Source organism: Leptonotus elevatus, chromosome 17 (genome assembly GCF_054856555.1).
Source record: "Leptonotus elevatus isolate MCC_2025b chromosome 17, RoL_Lele_1.0, whole genome shotgun sequence".
NCBI classification, from domain to species: Eukaryota; Metazoa; Chordata; class Actinopteri; order Syngnathiformes; family Syngnathidae; genus Leptonotus; species Leptonotus elevatus.
This window is the reverse complement of record NC_141255.1, coordinates 13,161,854-13,181,914: the sequence shown is the minus strand read 5'-3', so window position 1 is coordinate 13,181,914 and position 20,061 is coordinate 13,161,854. Positions and strand designations below refer to the sequence as shown.

The window sequence follows — 20,061 nt, the reverse complement described above, 5'->3', positions numbered from 1 at the left end:
CATGCCACAACAAGATCTTTCCCACAATGCCTGTCCACAAGCCTGAAAGTACTTCCGATTCCATCTATAATGTTGGGGGGGGGGGGGGGGGGGGGGTAATCAAGAATAGGCCTGTTTCTCTTTACTGAGGATCGGACGAGCGAGTGATACAGTTATTCTATTCAGCTGGTAAGAGGCTGAAAACAACTCCTGAAAAACAGCCCCATGTCAGAAAACAGGATCAACAGTTTGTCACAAAAAAAGAACAAAAAGTCATGTTGACGACATGTTCACTAAGTAAAAATCTTTCTGTGGATACTTTTCAAAAAGCTTTGCTAGCATCCACATTGTGTTCCAAAGACTTTCTTGTTGACTTTGTACAAGTGGAGAGCAAGCAAACACTGAAAAAAAAAGCCTCCCGGTGCGTTGTGACTCACAGCTCACAGCTTCAGGAGGGAAATACGATCGGAAGCTCAGAAAGGAAATCTTCCGGAAAATCTGAGTCACGCGTGGCTCTCGGGCAACCCTGTAAGATTGGAAACATCATCATTCGCCGAGAGAGGAGAGACTTCAGGATTTCTCTCAAGGTCAGAGTTGAGATGGTGTTGCATGAATGTAATTGGTTTCTGTCACGGATTCCGACTTGGATCCCGCATATGATGCTGATGGAAATAAAGATTACGAGAGAAGATAGATTTCATCTCATTTGGCGAGTCTTTGCTGCTGTGTCTTCTAGATGAGTGGATTAATAAAACGATGCAACATTCATTTATTTCCACTCCAACCCAAACTCCAGTCGGTCTCATCTTTCTTGTCCACTCAAAACCGTAACACTCATCGACAAGCCGGTGTGAGTAGTAGGCGGCAAACGACCACGCCGACGATGACACATGATGCTGTCTGTGTATTACACAAGAAGGGTTACAATGAAACCGCCACCCGGGTCAATCCTTCACCACAAGCGACTGGCCTAGTTTATCTGTGAGTAATCTCTAGTCAATCTCTATTCATGTAAAAAAGAAAATCCTGTTTGGCTACTTCTGAGACCCAAATCATTCTAGCCGAGAGCTGTAGCTTGCCGAGCTTTCATTTGTGCTGCAAGCCCAAATTTTGAGTTATGAGCGAGCCAGAGATCAGCCGTTCCAGTGAGGGGAAACAATGAAGGTAGAGTGATGCCCTCGCATGAGGGCAAGGAGAGCCCCAGTCGCTGATGTACAAGGGAAAACAATGAAGGTAGAGTGACGCTTTCCCATGAGGGCAAGGAGAGCCCCAGTCGCCGATGTCAACAACACTCAGCATATATTTAACTATCCGGGTCATGGCACCAAATTGAAAAGTTTGGGCGGAACTTCCCCTGGTCCTTTTATCTTGAATACTCGCATTATGCTAACAGTAACTACTGTATATTCTCAGTTGTGCTCTTTAATAACAAAAAGTCTAGTCTGGCTTCAGCATGCTGCGCTTGTGTTTGTACAAGCTCAAAAGGAAATCCTGTTGATTCAAAGGACATACAACAGAGCAAGCGGCCCCGGTTGTCAAGTCATCACGTATTGCCGTGTTTTTGAGGCTCTGCCTGCCTTCAAGCGCCATTGATCGCTGATGCAATCGCTGTTTTAATGCAGTATTAGTCCACCGCGATGGGTTGCAACCGCATCACAGCAGATGCTAATTTGGATTGTGGCATCAACGGCATGTTTTATGGGGTGCTGAAGTAAGCGCGGATCAAAGTGAGCTTGTCCTCCAAAGCAATAAGCACGATACAATCACGGATAATCTTTTATCTCCCGCTCTCTCGCTCTCTCTCTCACTCTTTCGCTCTCTCTCTCGCATACGGCTGACAACACTGAGCATCAGAGTCTCTTAGCACAATAACGATTTTTGCACTAACGATTTAACTATATTGGCAGAAGGAGAATGAAATAGCCTCCAGAGCCAAGTGGCGCACTGTCACTTTCACACACGCACGCACAAGACCCACCTCTCCCAGTCAACAAGTGATTCATTTAACAGGGAAGAAAAGATCCCTTTCATGCAGTAAATCCCGACAACAACATCCCGGCAGGATTTCTCTCTCGGCTCGCCTCACCTTTGCCCATTCGTTCAAGTCGACATGCTCGCCTGATAGTCACACGTTGACTTGAGTTCCTGCTGCGGGGAGAAGAGCTTCCTCCCAAGTAGGTGCTCACCTAAGTGCCCTTCTGCAGCCGACATCTTCACCAATAGAGATGCTACACAATCTAGTCAGTCACTGAATAGATTCTAAACACCAAACAAATTAGGACTAACTGTATCTATAGTATCCAAGTATGGATATACTACGGCCTATATAAGATGGTATATATACAGTATAGAGCTGTCAAAATGAGGCAATTAATCGACAAGTCATCGATTATCAAATTAATCAACAACTATTTTAATAATCTAGTCATCGTTTGTAGCCATTTTTTTAATATAAAATTAACTAAATCCTCTGATTTCAGCACATCAACAGTAATTGTGCACTGATTTCTGTAGTCCTTCATAAAAGAATACTGATTATCATGTTTAATCAAAATAAGACATTTGCATCTGTTTTTACTTTGGAAAACAACGATTGAACTGGTAACATAGCACAGCATCAATCCCCCCTTTTTTTTCATCACTATACGAATATGAAGATCAAAATAACCAACAATCACTGGGTAATAAACAGTAATCAGGGAAAAAAATGCTCTTTAATACAAATTTAAAATGAATCTGAATAGTTGATTAATCGATTGAATAATCGATAGATTAATCCATTCTAAAAAATATTTGATAGTGACAGCACTAACCCGCTTCATCTCTATATCAGCCACGAACTTCACATGCATTGTAGAGTAATTATTAGACAATATAGAATAGGATTTCCTGCTGTTAGCTGGGCTAGCAGACAGTGATGAAGACTTACTTTCTTCCTCAGAAACTTCCTTCATTATATCCATCGTGATTCCCTTTCTCGGCCATTATAGACAATGGACGCTAATACCGGCAGGTTAGGAGCAAGCAAACAAGCAGGAAAACATGGAATGGATTGTCAGTAATAAGGAAGTTCAAGTGGAATGGAATAGAATTGGATCACAAAACATGACAAGGGCTCTCGCTATCTACAGTACAATTGAAGTGAAAGAAAAATCTATTGATTTCTGATCATATAAGCAATGAATTACAGCCCATCCGTCACGTTATTTTGCTCAATGCTGCTTGTAAATGGCATGTTAGGAACACTTGGCTGACAGAAGCACGTTCAACTGCCAGCATGGTCTCCGTCAACGATGCAGTGAAAACATGGACCGGCTAATTACTAATAAGGATGTTTTCGACATGATGAAGTGAAATGGATTGAATAAGGTCACACAAGAAGCGTGGACGACCTTACACTTGGAAGTAAAGGGAAACCAATAGATTTATGATTATATTTACATGCAGGGTTGGGAGGGTTACTTTTAAAATGTAATCCGTTACAGTTACAAGTTACCCGCTAATGTAATCCAAGTACCATAATATTAAAGTAATGTAACTGGGTTACTTTTGGATTACTCCAATATTGAGTATGCTCATGAAGACAACATTAAAATAAATATCACCACAATATATATTCTATACATTGTGCCCCTGCTATTTGCGGGTGATAGGGACCCGGGCAGCCTACAAATAGCAAAAATCCTAGTGTAATTAAAAAGCATCTCTCTCTCTCTCTCTCTCTCTCTCTCTCTCTCTCTCTCTCTCTCTCTCTCTCTCTCTCTCTCGAAATTGTAATCCCTTGAAGTAATAACGGCGGTACATGTATTCTGTTACTCCTCAAGCCTGAATAATGAAGTTATGTACCTGAATATTTAGTTCATTTTGCTTTCTGTATACTATATCTGTATACTATATATTATTATTTTTAGTAAAAGAAAAAAACAGAATACATATATTTATATTTATATTAAAAAAAAAAAAATACACAACCAATTCATTTAAGGAGGTCTTAAGAACATTTTAGGTAGGCTTATAGGTCTAACGACACCATTGGACTGTATAGATAAGGTGTTATATAATTTAAGTCGACAATATACATATTGTGCAGCAGCTCCCGTGGACAGAATAAGCGGTATCGTCGCTATGCCCACTCAGAAGAGCGAGCAGCAGCATTTGCAGCCAGCTCGCTCGGGGGATGTGCGCCTGAGGCGGGAACGAGGACCAAGCTCCTAATTCAATTTGCGTGACAGTTTTTGAAAACTGTTAAGTTGGTCACAGGAAGTCAAGGGAGCGATGTAAATATTGCACTTCAGCACAGTTGGCAGATCCTTTCTTTAGATTGCTTTTGATGCTGCATTTGCTCATGTCTCCAAGTCGCACAAAAACGCTCAAGTAGCCCAGCGACATTGAAGAGTGAAAGCATTCCATTAGCCATGATTGTATTCTAGCATGTGAATACACAGAATAAATATGTGCCGAGCGTCGTTTCAGGCCAGGCGGCCCACAAAGGCACATCAAAGTTGAGTGCCTTAATTGAGGAAAACGCGGATGGCAAGAAACAGGTGACAATGCGTCTGAGCCCTGAGCCAAAGCCGAGGCGCAGCCAGATGGAGGGAGCAAATGAGGCTCGGGAGACAGATGCGTCTTGCTTTGACACTGACGGGGTGAGATGGTGCGGGCGTAGGGGAAATCCTCAAAAAGGCGACCAGGAGGAGGCAGACACTTTCATAGAAGGAACGCAAAAAGTAACAAATATCTGACCAAATACAGCAATAATGGCAATTGGTATTGTTCAACACAAAGTTCTTTACTGGACACTGACACACCAGCCGAAGCCGGGAGGGATTTTCTCAAGAGTCCTGGAGCTCCAACTCTGCTTTTCCACGTTCATGTTTGCATATTTTGGTCAGGAATTGCCACACAAGAGTGGAAGAGAAGAAGCAAGTTTCTTCATCTTCATCTTCTTGTGAAGGTGACAAATGTGCAATCGAAAGTCCAGTTGCGTAATGTGCACTTTCCTGATGTGCCTCCAGGCTTTTCCTCATTTCAGCATCCTTGACTCGCTTCTTGTAAATAATGCATCCTAATGACTGTCAGAGGCCAGGCCGATGAACAATAGCACCCCTGTAGGAAGAAGGCGGTATTGCAAGACGATGCTCGCGTGTTCTTGTAAGATGTGTTTCCTTTTCTGTCAGGAAATTATCAATGACTCGAGTGCGAGCTGAGCTGTGAGAAGATTTAAGTTCAAAACCTAACCTTGCTGATAAGAATGAGAGATTGTAAAAAAATAAAAATAATCTTTGGCATCCATCCGTGGAGCTTTGCACATCCCGTGTGTACTAAGCCTTGGTGGTCAGCTCCCTCTAAGAGCCGCACCAACTTCCCTGCCCTTGAAGAAAAAACTTTTTCCATTACATACTTTTACAGACGCAAAAAAGCCAATTACAACATGAAACATTGAGACAGCTTGTAGGGTTGGCAACGTTTTTTTCTGTGGGGTTTTATCTTTTTTGTGACCTTGAAGAAGTTGAGCTAACAGAGAGCAGCTGATCACACATCTGAACCTCCCAGATGGATGATTAGTGCGTCTGCATGAGCACAGCAGGTGACGCTTTCAACACGAGTCAACGTAACAAATGGCGCTTGCAATTGTCTTCAAAAGAGGCATGGTCATTACATGTCAAATCAAATCTGAAAGTTTTAACCAATCAGATTTTGATTTTAATTAAACTCGTAGAGGAGACAGAGGCTAGTTGTATTACTTTTTATACTTTTATATATTTCTGGCTGTAATCTTGCAGGCCAATTATATCTGGGTCATGGACTTACATATACTGTATACAGTATTTGGCTTTGACTGAAAATTTGCATGTGGGGGAAAAATATATATCGGGATATAGGGGAGACCGATGCTAGTTGTATCACTTTTGATACTTTTATCTAGTTCTTGGAATCAATACATCATATATAAAAACAAAATGTGTATCAGATGAAAGACCAAAGTGTTAGGTATATTTTTTGTACTCATGCCATTTTCATACTTTGTGTCAGTGCAGAGTTATAAGCCATCAAATAGAGATAGTGAACATGTGACATGTTGGCCCACCAACGGGTAAGTTGTCACACTATATGGGGTAAGATGTCACACTGGATTTTGCAACTAATAAAACAAAGACACAATTATCCTTGTTCTCCTGTTTTGGTTTGCTTTTTACAGCCAGACAAAGTGTTTATCGTTGATCTAGAAAATTTAGCATAGTCATTGAGCAAACTAACATAAAATATTACGTAATGGATTCAAATCCTTAGGAACTGCTGGGATGTTATAGCTCTCAGCCTCAAATACCGGTAACCCCCCTAACTGGAAATTTGAGATCAAATTGAATTTAAAAAAAATTAAGCATTTCAATTAATGGATGGATGTTTCATCATGAAACTTAAACCCATGTTTACACGTGGGCATACTGTAGTTCCAACAACTGGAAAATCGATTTTTAAACAATGAACCAGAACATTGCAAATTAATTTCTTCACTCATCAGACTATCATCTGAAGAACAATTCTGGCATACGTAAACCGAGTTGCCAGAGGTGCATTTTGCATTGGCTCTTTCTTTGCATATGTGACAACAAACCCCAAAATGACTAAGACAAGTTGCCCCAAACTACCATGTTGGCTAATATTTGCTCTAGTTTAAAGTTATCTTAAAACAGATGAATGCAGATGTTGAATCTTTGTTGAACTCCCTTTCCAACAATAACTGTTTCGGGAAGATTGGCCCAGTAGTTCCTGAGATGCAAGGAATTTTGCCTAAAATGTCAACATTTGGCGGACCATCTCTCCCAAATTTCTGCTCCAATTGACCTAAAATTTGAGATTTTATGTTGTGCCATCACCAGCAAAAAAGTACACTAAATTTCATTAAAATCAAAATCTGCTTGGTTAAACCCATGTACAGAGAGTAGTGTGTCTACGGATTATGCTGCCCCCTGGTGGCGGAGACACACATACCAGAAGGAGCAACACAATGTGCATTCATGTGAAGCATGAAATCCCAAATAGTTTTTGGGGTACAGGAATGGATGAAAGGCGTTTCCATTCATTAACATGAGGAAAGTTGATCAGAGATACAAGTGACTTTCAGCACTTTCATCTAAAGACCTCAATCATTTTAACAAATCAAAATTCGGACATAGGAGGCCACCATGTTTTCATAGGGGAAATAGACACACACAATCGAGAGTAGCAATCGATTATGTTTGTTCAATCGGTGAAAAGCTCCTCAGATAACTCGGCTTGTCAGTTGGCGCTACAGAAACACAACAGAACATTCCAGATCGGAAATTTGCGTAGCCGCACGTCCCAAATGCTTGCACGCCATTCTCTCTGCCTACCAGACAGACGGCGCCGAGCGCAGCCCACAAATTTGTTCTTTCTGCCAACATCGCTCAGCGGCTGTCCTTCAGCCGGCGGGAACAACTCGACACGTGCGCTGCAAACTTTTGAAGTCGAGCTGCTACAAAGATAATAAACAGGTACAAATACCAAACACTTGAACAAATCTGCCATCACGATAAAGAAAGAAAACTGTTTTTAGGGTATCATTGGCTGCCAGAGTGATACAGTTTTGCATAAAAACTTAAGTCACAAGCTCCTGAAGGAGGGAGTAAAAAAAAAAAAAAAGACAAACAAGCAAATGACGCATATTGGCCATCTTTTAAAAGTCATTTTGTGTCCTGTCGAGGGGGGCGGATGTTAATGCTGCTCGAGTGTGCGCGTCCGTGTGTTGTGTGTGTGTGTGTTTGTGCAATACACCTGTAGGCGTGAGCGTATGCGCTCCACTTTGAATTTATATAAGACACAAGGGCCTTCTGGAATGTTTCAGTCCTGTTTGCATAACACCGCATAATGAGGGGCGGCCACAATGTGGGTGTGTGTAGGTGTGTGTGCGAACGCGCTTCTTCATTCCCATTTGTGGGCCGTGTGTTTTTCTGACATGCATGTGGTGTGTGTAATATTAAAAAAGAGATTAGGCAGGGTGGCAGGAAGGCGACACCTGATTAATGCGCAAAAATGGATTGAAAAGTGGATTTGTGCCAGTGGATTTCAGTGCACGCGCACGCGCACGCGCACTCGTATTATTTGGGGGACACGCTGTGACAATCCCGACTGTTTGGTGAGAAGTAGAGTCTAGACGCGTACACCAAATGAACGTTCGCGTATTTGTTTACTATAGGGGTAGATGCCACGTACTTCCGTGAGTCACACACCTACGCTGTTTCCGGTTACTGTTGCGACATGTAGGCGGGAAACAGCGTACGGAAGTCCCGCCTCCTCCGTGGCATATACCCCCATTCAACCAACCAATCCCGAATCCATTCGAAGGGTTAGAAATTGTAATTTTACCGAAAAACATGTCATAGTCCACAAAATTAACTTGTCTGTGCATGGAGTAGAAAAGCAAAAAGAGGACAGTTTTGTACAAACAGTGAAAAAGTATAGTGCGTGTCAATGGGGTACCGCACGAATGCTATTTTTAGACCGCAAGGCCGAGTGACTTCAGCAGCTTTCACCGGAAGGAGGTCAAAATGAAGCCGACTCATTGACGAGCAATGCAAGTAGTGCTTGTTTTGTTCTCGTTTATCTCCGGAAAAAAACCATGCCGAGTAAACACAGCTGTTATGGAACTTGCAAAAACGACTCCAGACTCTACAACCGTCCACATATGAAGGATGTATTCTTTATTCGTTTCCCGAAGCCAAAACTTCAGAGGGATAAATGTGAACGTGGATCAACTTGTGCGGACGTCCAAAAGAGCAGTTTAACGCCAGCGAAGTGAAGCCTTTCACCTTCATATGTAGTAAACATTTTGTTGGGGGCCATGCATGCATCCTCCTACGATGACAATCCCACCCTTGTCGGCCACCGCCGTCCCCAAGAGGTACGCGATTGTCTTTATTTATTTTATTTTTAGGCGTTTGGCATTACCCCGACTGCCGGACGACAATAATGAATGACGAGGAACAATGCTAAAATGGCGTTGTTACTGTTGTTCGGACCTGTGTTGCTTACGGCCAGATTTTATTTATTTTTTTGCCTTTCCTGACATGTGACTGTGACATGTATGAAAATTAATCTAGGGCCTTTTCTGAATTAAGGAAACAGGTTTATAAGCAGGAAGGATATGATAATTGAGGTATAGTGAGTTTTGTTGCTTGTGCCCAAGAATTTCTGAGTAGTGCTGGGCGACAAATACATTTTTTGAATTAATTCGAGTGTTTTGTTGTGGACGATTAATTTTTTTTTAACATCAATATTTTTTTCCCTCTTTCGTTGCGCCGCGCCCGCTTCCGGGCTTCCGTAGCTTTAGCTCTGCCAGTCGTGTTCTCACACACTCCATACGAGAGGAACTCAACAGCAAAACAAACTCCCGCCAAAAAAAAAAAAGTTTACTATGTTACAGTGGAAGAGTCATTTACACAAGGAAGCACGTATGACAAGAAAGGGGCACAATAAGAGCGATCATCTATATATATATATATATATATATATATATATATATATATATATATATATATATATATATAAGGTTAGTAGATAAATGTTGTAATTAGTAGATAAATGTTCATGCATTTTACTAGTAAACGTACACTCTAACAAAGATTGTAACAGAGGTGTCGAATTGCGTGTTTCAAATCACATAAAAGAGCCAGATAGTTAGCGTCCACTCCAACTGCACAAACACACAGCTTAGTTTTAAAATGCACCTTCTTCAAAACTATTAAGTGCATTTGACTGTTTAATATGATAAAATAATTTAATATGTGAGCGTAGCATCTCGTCCCAGAGACTCAGCCAGCAACAAGCTTTTGAATCAGCCCCGGTGTAAGGAGAAGAGACAGCATTGAAGACATAACGATATAGGTCGTGCGCTGTGAATTCCGGCAAAGTCTGCGCTTTGTTTACCTTGGTAAAAACAGCATGTACAGAAGGTAAGGGCTGTTTTCAAACTAGCGATCTCCAACTTAAGTAAATATCGCACTCTATGAGTCCTGACTAAATGTGCAACTTTGACTGACGGGCGAACTTTGGTTAAAGTAGTAGATTTCATGGCTCTATGGGCAATAATAACTTTTAATTTGTAAAATAACAGTCGTGAAGTCACTCCGGGTCACGCCCACTTCCATTCAACAGTCATTTCCTTCCGCCGTCCGTCATAGGGCAGTCACGTGATCACGTGACGTCGGTGCAAATGGTCAATATCTTGAGGTACTCCATTGATAATATAATAAATGTTCTTCCGGGCAGCAGGCCAAACGACCGTGTCTGATGACGTCACACCCCTAGTCGTCCGCGCCATCGCGTGCTGCTTTGTGCTCACTTGCCTGTTTTTAGACACTTCATTTGGTCCACAATGTCCGTGACCGTTTTGTGTGCGTGTACGTGTGTGTGTGTGTGTGTGTGTGTGTGTGTGTGTGTGTGTGTGTGTGTGTGTGTGTGTGTGTGTGTGTGTGTGTGTGTGTGTGTGTGTGTGTGTGTGTGTGTGTGTGTGTGTGTGTGTGTGCGCGCTCCTCCCTGGTTGGTGGCTCAACTCGGTCCACCAATCAGGGCAAGGAAGGAGCTGTGGTCATTAGTTTAAAAGGCTGGCTGTTCGTGTACGTTTGCCCACCTTCGTTTGTTTTAGTTAGCCAGCCCCTATACCTCTTGTGTGTTTGTTTTACTGTCTTTTCGTTTTAGTGCAATTTTATCCATAACTTCGACTGGTAATTTTATCCCATTTTTCATTCGTGTGATACGTGTCAGCGTCTTTGAGTATGTTGCCCTGCCCATGTGTCGTTGCCCCTCTCATGTCCACCCTTTTGGTTCCAGTGTGCCCCTTTTTCCGCCACTTCCCTCCTCCATATGTTCTACCCGTGCGCCAAACGTCAATTCGTGCCACCCGTCATGTAACATTACAGTTGTATTAAACATGTGAATGTGAACCTCACTACACTAGCTGGTCTGCCCTCTAGTGGCTCAGGTCAAAAGTCAATGAAGAGATTTACAGTATGAAGTATGAACTCAAAAAAAATCTTTATTTTAAACAGTATAACTTAATATACACAGGGCACTAAAATGTTTTAAGAACATGCACACTTTTTTGCAACAGCAAAAGAAAATGGACAAACGACGAGTATAAATATTTAACATTAACTATTTACAACTGCATGTGAGGGAACTTCTGGTGACGTTTCAGGCGATAAAGTCTTCTCCAAAACATCAAAGTCCACCAATGGCAGGGAAGCAACTCGGAAAAACACCCTGAGAAGTTGAAATGAACATATATCAATGGAAGAACATCCATCCAATGTAAATGTCAAGAAGGAGAAAAAGATTTGGCTGTGTTGGGAAAATTCCCTCTTTCCCTACTTTCTTTTCAGAGTTGACTTTGTATTTGAATACTGAACAAATCATTTCTTGTTCCAACCTGCGTGAGTCTTTTACAAAATGAACTCAAACTGTACTTTGTCTATCCGTATTGGCACGCTTTGAAAAATTATTTTCTGCACCTCATCAATTTGTCTTATAATGAATAGCATGGAAACAGATGCACACCTCATTTGATCTACTTTTCCCAGATGCATTGAGGACCGGCCGGTATGGAGGACCAAAACGGCAAAAAAAATTAATTAAATAAATAACTAAATAAGTGAATAAATGAATATAAAAACAGATGTAAGAAATATAATTCAAAAATTAAATATAAATGGAAATAGAATCTATATATATATCCATAAATAAAATAAAAATAAATAAAAAAGTAAAAAACGAGATTAAAAAAACAAAAATAAATATAAAAACTAAATACAAAAATAAATATATAAATAGGATTAAATATCAATAAATAAATAAAAACACTGTTCACATTTATTTATTTATTGCTGCAGACAGTCAGGTCGAAATGTTATTCAAATGAGGGGGCGGTCCTAAGCGTGTCTTGGGTTATTTAGTTTAACAGAGCCCAACCCAAGACACACTTAGGACCGCCCCCTCATTTGAATAACATTGACCTGACAGAGCGTCTGTAGCATAATATAAATACATGTGAGCATTTATACATTTTGTATTTATGTATATATGTAGTTTTTATTTCCCTTTATATTTATTTTTGGGATTTCATTTTTTAATTATATTTGTTATATCTGTTTTTATTTTCACTTTTTTTCATTTATTTATTTAGTCATTTTTTATTTTTTTTTATTTTGGCAGTTTTGGTCCTCCACAGGCCGGGTTCACCTGACCTCGACCAACACAGCATCTCCATCTCCACGGCAACACGGAAAGAGTCGAATTCCACAATGTGCATTCTTACTCATGGGAATATTTGCTGTGGATGGCCTTCAGCTCGTTAAGGGGCTGCACCACCACAGAGTAAAGCTTCCGGACTGTTGATGCCACCTCAGAAATGCTGTAGCCACTGTGGAACTCCAGGATGGGCGGCTGCAAAAACAAAAAACGATGACGAGAACGATAAGACGAAACGCGCCCGGCGACGCATCGACACAAATCCGTACCCATCCTGGCAGATGTTTGGTGCACAGCGCCAGCAGCAGGCAGGCAGACGCCAGCAGTGAGCTTCGCTCCAGCGCCAGCTCCATGTCCATCAGGCTCAGCTCGCAGAAGTAACGAGCCAGCGTGAGCGTGTCTATGCCCACGCCAGCACACTGCACACGCACGGGACAACAAATGAATAAGGCATGAGTATTCTTTGCCAAAATGTTTCATAAACAGTCCAACCCCCCCAAAAAAAATTGACCATAATATGCGTTTTATGCAGCTCCACTTGTCTTAAAAAAATACAAATAAACGGCATTCTGGTTAATATTGCGTTACTGGAATATGAGTTAAGCAGCAAAATCCAGCAGTTTTTATCAATATCACAAGGCGGCCATTTTGCCACTTGCTGTCGAGTAAAAATGACATCACAGTTGCTTAAGTAGCAGGTAACAACCAATCACAGCTCAGCTTCAGAAAACAGGTGAGCTGTGATTGGTCGTTGCCTGAGCCCTGAGCAACTGTGATGTCATTTTCAGTCGACAGCAAGTGGCAAAATGTCCGACCCGTGAGATGGATAAAATGGCTGGATTTTGCTGCATAACTCATATTTCTCAAATATTAAACAGAATGTCATGTTTAGACTAGTGAGGTCACGTATAACATATTGTCAAGAAATATTTAAGGTTGACTTCTCCTTTAAAAGCAGCAATTTGATAAATTTTGAGAGAAATAATTAACTGTGTTTCTAAATGAATATTTCCTCCATTTTCTGCTGTCTGTGTCAAGGTCCGATTTGTGAACATATCACACTAATGATTAACTAATATCCCCAAGTAAGCACTTCTTTAAAAAATTATGTTATTCCTAATTACTCTTTCTTTGTTTTTGAATGTGGACATCTGCTCAGAGAAGGGGCGGATCTATTCTAAGGGGATACGGGACTGTGATCCACCCCAAAAATCATCTTTAAACAGGTGTTAAAAATAACTACACAAAAAAAAAAAAATCAACTATAATACATAATTGCTAGATTGATGTTTAATAAAGAGTGGACAATGTCAAAGTGGCCCTTGCATCAACTTTAACAATGAAAAAAAATATATAGATTTTCCCATTTGTGTGATAAATTAAAAAAATTAACGTTTTTATCGCATCTTCTGGCCAAATGAAAATGCAATTGAGTAGGGATGCGTTGAGGCATACCTTGGCATAGCGGCGGAGGAAGTGGTAGGCGACGGGGATGCCGATATCGAAGGAGAGCACTTGCAGGATGCGGGCCTCCATGTCGACAATCTGCTGCCTGGTGTACGCGTCGTCACAAATGTAAAGGAAGTGCTCCACGTACGGCGGGTCGCGCTCCTGCAAAAGACACGCCCGCCCGTCACCCGCTTGTGAAGGATTTTCTTTTAAAGCCTTAAAATGGCCGCCACACGGCCAGAACAATTGACGAGGTGATCGCCACAAAATGCTTGCGCTCATGTCTGTTTATTAAGCCCTGCCTGTGCTTCCCTGTCAATTAACAGCATTCAAACCTCAAACTTGGAGGCGAGCAGCATGGCAGTGGATCCAACCAGCTGCAGCGTGTCGCGCTGGATGGTGGTCCGCGCCAGGAAGTGGTCAGTCAGCTTTACGGCCAGATACAGAGTCTCGTGGTACAGCTCGAAGTTCTCCTGGGAGGCGAGGGGACGGTTGGGGGGTGGAGTTCAGCGTGTGAGGGGCATGCGCAGTCATGACGACGTGGCTCACCTGCACTTCCACCAACCAATCCACCAGGATGGCACGCATCCCGTCGTTGATGTTGGGCTGCTGGCACATGTAGTTGCGCAGCACGAACTTCTCCTGAATCCAAGTGTAGGAAACACAAATCAGTGGCAGGAAAAAGAAACCCCTCAGCTCGTGCCGGCACCCGACTCACCTCTCGACTTTTGAGGTAGTCAAAAATGTCCTTGGCGTACTCTGGACACATGAAGCAATCATCGCGGTTTTCGGAGTCTACGTCAAACTCGGCCGGAATCTGTAGAGGTGAACGAACGGTGACACACACCCCTGGCTGGGTGACAGGCAGAGGAGAGGACCAGAACTCACTTGGGGTCTCAAGAGGTGAGGCTGCACATTACAGACTGCAGGCTTTCCCGCTGGAGCCGCCTCTGCTTCCTCTTTCTCCTTATCAGTGTTTCCAGAAGCTTGTCCCTCACTGCTGTCGGAGGACAACCTGTGCGACGTAAAAAAAAAAAAGCCGTTGGTAACAGTACAAGGAAAACGGCGGGAGAAAAAACAAGAATAAGACGCTACCTTTGCTGCTCGGCTTGATTGTTTTCTGACAGCGAGGGATTGCTCTTTTTCTTCACCTGCTGTTTCTTCTTCCTGCCCGGTAAGCTGATGTGGACTTTGTGAGCCTGCAAAGTTCAAAGAAAATAAATACACAGATTTGCAAACACTGCGTGGGCTCATTAGTTGTACGGCCATTTGTGAGATTAGGTCATTATTACTTTTAGATGTATCAAGTACTTTTATTTAGGACATTTATATGCTATACATTTTATTGTAAATATCATTTAAAGTGTGCAGTATACAAAGTGGATTTATCTCAAAGTGCAACACTAATTTAAAATTCAAAATATTGCAGCTGCCTTCCAATAATATGAAATATATGTTTCAGGAATAAAACCTTGATGAACACTTTGATGTTGCTGGTGTATTTTGGAGGTTCAACAATATGCGATGCTCACATTAGTCATGTCGACGAGGGCCGTCCTTTTTTTGACCATGGGGGCTCTGGAAGGCCAAGTGGGTCTCTTGGACTTTGAATTTGTCTGCTTCTCCTGCTGTCGGAAAACCGCCGAGGACAATTAAGCGGGGTGGGGGCTTTAGGGGCTCGTTCATAACATAGGCACGCACAGTCTATTTGTTGCTTGGCTACTTCTTACCTTGTCGCAATCTACCCAATCGGCGACAGGAGATCTCCTGCCTCTTACAGAAGGCATGGCACCTGGACTAAACAAAACAGCGTTTGGCTTTGGGGAACACAAACGAAGCAAAAGCATCAACCACTGAGCAATTTGGGATTCCTTGCAATCAAACTATCAACATGAGCGTCTTGCTTACCTTAGATGATGATCCCCGCAAGTCGAGCAGTTTGGAAACGATGGATTGCGCTTATTTGATAAAGCTTTGAAGCCTTTTTTCTTTCTTCGTATGCCCCCGAAACTATGAAAAGTGTTTTTGCAGACTCGAATCTCGCCGAGTCTTCCCGATTGGCTGGAATTGAAGTTGCGTGAACCAATCAACGAGTTCCTTGGGATGCAGCTTTGAAAGGCTACTCGTTTTGTGTAACATATTCTCCCGCGTGGGCGGGAAGCGTTAAAACGTCTTACAGCTTTCAAAGCCAATCACTCAAAAACACTACAGGTTGGCGCTACTCAGTTTGGTAGTAAACGGTCGCTAAATCAATCAGAAAATGATGTGTTGTGAACAAAAACAAATGCATCGTAAATGCGTTGTTGAGTTGCGCTCCAAAGGTTGGCGAGAGATTCCAACAAAAGCTGTCCTTAAAGGTGGCGACATTTTTAACAAGCCCCCACCCCCCCAAAAAAACTTTGACGCTTCAGTTGTTGTGACCTCTCCTGGCGAAAAGCAAGATTGCAGTGGAATTAAAACTTTTACTATGAAGTCTTTGATGCGTACGCACAATAAAAATATCACATTTTTACGAACGAAATACATTTTTACACATACATTTAATGAATGTGTTTATTGTGTTGTAATTAGGTAAATATTTTCCTCCGACAGTTTTTAGAGGAAGCTTCAAAGCCGGGCTTTAATAGAAACCGAACCTTGTCAAGGTTAATGACTGATAGACATAAAGTAAAAATAATAGAATCAGATATAGACAAAATCGTTTACACCTTCACAGCCTTCACATTGACACTTGGCGTGCAGCAGGCTCATTGTTTGATTCTCTCTTAGTCAACATTTTTTTACCTTTCAAACTGTTCTGACAGAAGAGCAAGACTGAAATCTCCTTTGACCAGTAGGGGGCGCCGGGATCAAAGATGTTATGAGAACGTGTGTGACGTCGTGAGTTGCTGTGCAAACAAGCGCGTGCGGTTTTCAAACAGCAAGTTATTCGACCGATGAGGAACACAACCGCAAGATTGCTTAATGTGATTGCATGTAACCTAAGACATGTCAGACATGTGCAATGTTGGTTGTTTATTTTGTGAAATGCGAAAACAGTGTTGAACCCTACAAAAAAAATCGACATCAAAATGGAACGTCCTTTCCATAATATGACACTCCAGTCGAGTGTTAGAACTTGCAAACATTACAAGCGTTCCAGTTATTGTTAAAAAATGCCTCACAGGTCAGAGGGCTGAGGAGTCATGACTACAGCACTCACTTTTTTTCTTTCTAACATCAATTGTTTTGATACAAACGGTGTGTGCACTTCCTGTTAATAGCTCAGGAAGTGAGGGTGGCTGCTTGTGTTCTCACTCGTTGACTCAACAAGCGCCGTGTGAGCAATAGAGAGAAACCTTCCGGTGAGTTGGACTTGAATACGGTTGCATTTGGGGTAGACAAACAATGGTGGGAGCGGGGCCCCTAAATTAAATTCTGCCAGGGGCCAGCATGGACCCATCTGTCATCTCTGGCCGCCCTACCCACCCAGAGACACGCGCCGCGCACGATGTGATTGACACCATTTCCACGTTGACAGGAAGCCACGATGGAGGCCTTGACTGAAAACCCCAGACAGGTGAAGGAATCGCATCTGCGGTCCAATCCATCCGCGTGCCGACCCGGAGCCGCCGTGGAGACTTTTGCAGACTGCCTGTCCCGTGATGTCCTCGGTTGGATCTTGCGTGCCAAAAGCAGCCAAGGGGGAGACCGAGTTGCTGCGCTTGCCCGCCAGCTAGCCGAAAGCATCATCACGTCATCTCTTCATCGTGCTCAAATTCCGTAAACCAACACGTGACTGTTATATACTGATGATACTATTAAAGGATATTTGTGCAGTTTATCACTTTTTTACTCGCGACTGCCCCCTCTGGCCCAAAGCGTAACTGCAGCATCTGTGTCAGGCTCGTTCACGGTGCACGTGCGAGTACGTGAATGATCTTAACTCATTTGCTCCCAAAAACGTATGTTCTATTTTAAATGTTCTAAGTGTCCCAAAGACATATTTATGCGTTTTTATGTTGTTGTTTTTATGCTAGAGCATACAGAAGGCTTTGATGCAGTCTCTCAACTGCAAAGAATGGTTGAAGAAATGGTAGTTGTTACACAAACGGCCAGCAGGTGGCAGCAGAGCAAAATCGATCAACTCGGGCCATGTTGGAAAAAAAGCTCATTTGCCCACAGTTCTAAACAGCTTTGAGAATAAGGATTAAATTGAGCTATATTCTAATGCTAATTGCTGCAAAACAGATAGAAATATACTTTTTTTTCCTGATGAAAGAAGAGACTCTAATCTTTTTCTTGGTAGGTTCCATGTTTTGATAGCATTATAAGACTATATTCTGTGGACCTTGCAAAATCTGTCAAAATCCAATAAAACAGCCGGGAGTAAAGGCGATTGCTTCAGTGAAAATGGCTGTGAGTGAATGAGTTAAGTGCATGCCACATGTCCGCTACTCCGCAGGGACGCGCATGATGCATTCACCTGCTATTCCTTTTACCAGATGACACAGAAACCAGGAGAAACTGTGCATCAATTTGTAACCAGATTACAACATGCCGCTAAGGATTGTGCATTTGCTGCAGACACGGAGAATCAGATCAGAGATGCAGTGTTGAGCAGGTGCACTTCAGATTACGTAAGGAGAAAACTTCTGGAGGAAAACAACTTGACACCGGCTCGTGTCCTGGAGATAGCAGGACAGTGTGACCGGTTAGAGATGCAGATGGCGGCGATGAAGGTGAAAGACAACGCTGGCGCGGTGGGAGGTGAAACTGTGCACCGTGTATTCAAAAAAGGAGGACATTTTCATAGGAGAAAATCATGAGGCCGCGGAGAGGAAAAAAGGAAATAGTACGTTACAGATGTGAGAGATCACTTTGCCAAAGATCCTGCTTGCCCAGCAAAAGGATCATGTAATGGAAGAGACCACTTTGCAAAAATGTGCAAACAAAAAGGTAAGGAGGAAAATATTGTGAAATGTATTGAAACAGAGAACCAAAACATTTGTAATAAAAGATTATTCAAACACAGAGAGAGTGACATTTAATGTTGGTGGAGTAAATCTGTTCATGTTAATCAACTCTGGTGCATCAAGTAATATTGTGGATGAAGACACATGGGAGATGTTGAAAAGTAAAAGAATAAAAAAGTGATGAGTAAATCCCAGTTCCCATACACCTCCAAAGTGCCCATACCAGTAAAAGGGGTGTTCAAGTGACAAATAAGCATATGGAAACGCAACACTGAGGCCGAGTTCACAGTAATCCAAGGGCAAGGAGTGCCACTACTTGGTAAGCAAACTGCTATCAAGCTAGGTGTGCTGAGAGTGGGTTTGAACATAGCCACTGTGACTGACATTAAAACGGAAATTCAGCATCAGAGGTATGCAGCTTCCTCGGGTTGGCTGGTTCAGTTTGCCGGTTCAGTTTGCCACCATATCAGAGCCCCGACGCAGACTCACGAAAAAAGACAACCATTCGAGTACGGACCAGAGCATAAATCAGCTTTTTCAAGCATTGCAGGCAAAACTGGTAGAGGCTGGAACTTTAGCGTATTTCGACAATCCCATAACAATTTTATTGGTTAGCCAAACAACCAACGAAATTGGTTACAATAGAAAGTAAGTCTAGATAGATCAATTGGAAATATATTTATTATTATTATTTCATATATTTATTATTGCCTCTCTGCTTGACACTCGGCATTATGGATTGAAGTTGGAGGGTTAGATCACCACATGATTCCCAAGCGTGGGCCCTGCTGCTGCTCACCGCTCCCTCAGGAGATGGGTCAAATGCGGAGAACGAATTTCGCCCCACTTTGGTGGGTGTGACAAGCTGTGGTACTTTTTTGAAAAATGTCAGCCTCTAACACAGACTAACCAATATCTCTCAGAATGACCCATTTGTATCGTTTGGCCCATTCACCAATATATATTGGTTGAAAACACCTACCATTCTAGAGTGGTTGTTTTAATCAAAGGATCTGTCTGATGTATAACTAGCAACTAGATTGGTCAAATTTAACCTCTTTTTTTTTTTAGTTTATTTAACCAATCCATTTTTAGAGTGTACGTGGAAAACATCCAGACATAACGACACCACAAAGAGATCGAGAGACAAGAGATATCGATGCTGAAAAGAAAGAAAGATCAAAACTCTACGCCGACAACAAGAGAGGAGCAAAACACTCGGACGTGGCGGTCGGAGATTAAGTTCTGCTGAGAAAAGATAAAGTAGACAAGTTCTTCACTACATTCGACAAGACACCACTCGAGGTAATCAAGAAGAACAATGTGGTTGTTAAATCACCAACTGGAGCTACGTATTCCAGGAACACCACATTTGTGAAAAAGTACTACTCGGAGGACATTGCTCCACAAA

General features: G+C 42.2%; 1 protein-coding gene and 1 long non-coding RNA gene across 5 annotated transcripts; one reads left to right on the top strand and one right to left on the bottom strand.

Annotated features, from left to right (window-relative positions):
* Positions 1-11,010: 11,010 nt before the first annotated feature.
* On the bottom strand, positions 11,011-15,768 carry ccnb3 (cyclin B3). Of its 4 annotated transcripts, none has more exons than XM_086059027.1 (12): positions 15,604-15,768; positions 15,426-15,512; positions 15,228-15,323; positions 14,791-14,894; positions 14,584-14,710; positions 14,414-14,512; positions 14,245-14,337; positions 14,031-14,168; positions 13,702-13,857; positions 12,516-12,665; positions 12,314-12,441; positions 11,011-11,262 (listed from the first exon to the last, which is right to left on the bottom strand). In XM_086059027.1, the coding sequence occupies exons 2-12, from the start codon at positions 15,480-15,482 to the stop codon at positions 11,151-11,153; spliced, it is 1,260 nt and encodes a 419-aa protein (XP_085915153.1). In that variant the 5' UTR covers positions 15,483-15,512; positions 15,604-15,768; the 3' UTR covers positions 11,011-11,150. The 4 variants fall into 4 exon arrangements, with proteins under 4 accessions (XP_085915153.1, XP_085915155.1, XP_085915154.1 ...); XM_086059029.1 differs by having other exon boundaries at positions 15,228-15,320; XM_086059028.1 differs by having other exon boundaries at positions 15,426-15,487; positions 15,604-15,743.
* A 1,142-nt stretch (positions 15,769-16,910) lies between these two features.
* LOC147160064 (uncharacterized) lies at positions 16,911-17,516 on the top strand. Its single transcript, XR_015090492.1, has 2 exons — positions 16,911-17,039; positions 17,216-17,516. It is a non-coding gene; the product is annotated as an uncharacterized LOC147160064 (long non-coding RNA).
* Positions 17,517-20,061: the final 2,545 nt, after the last annotated feature.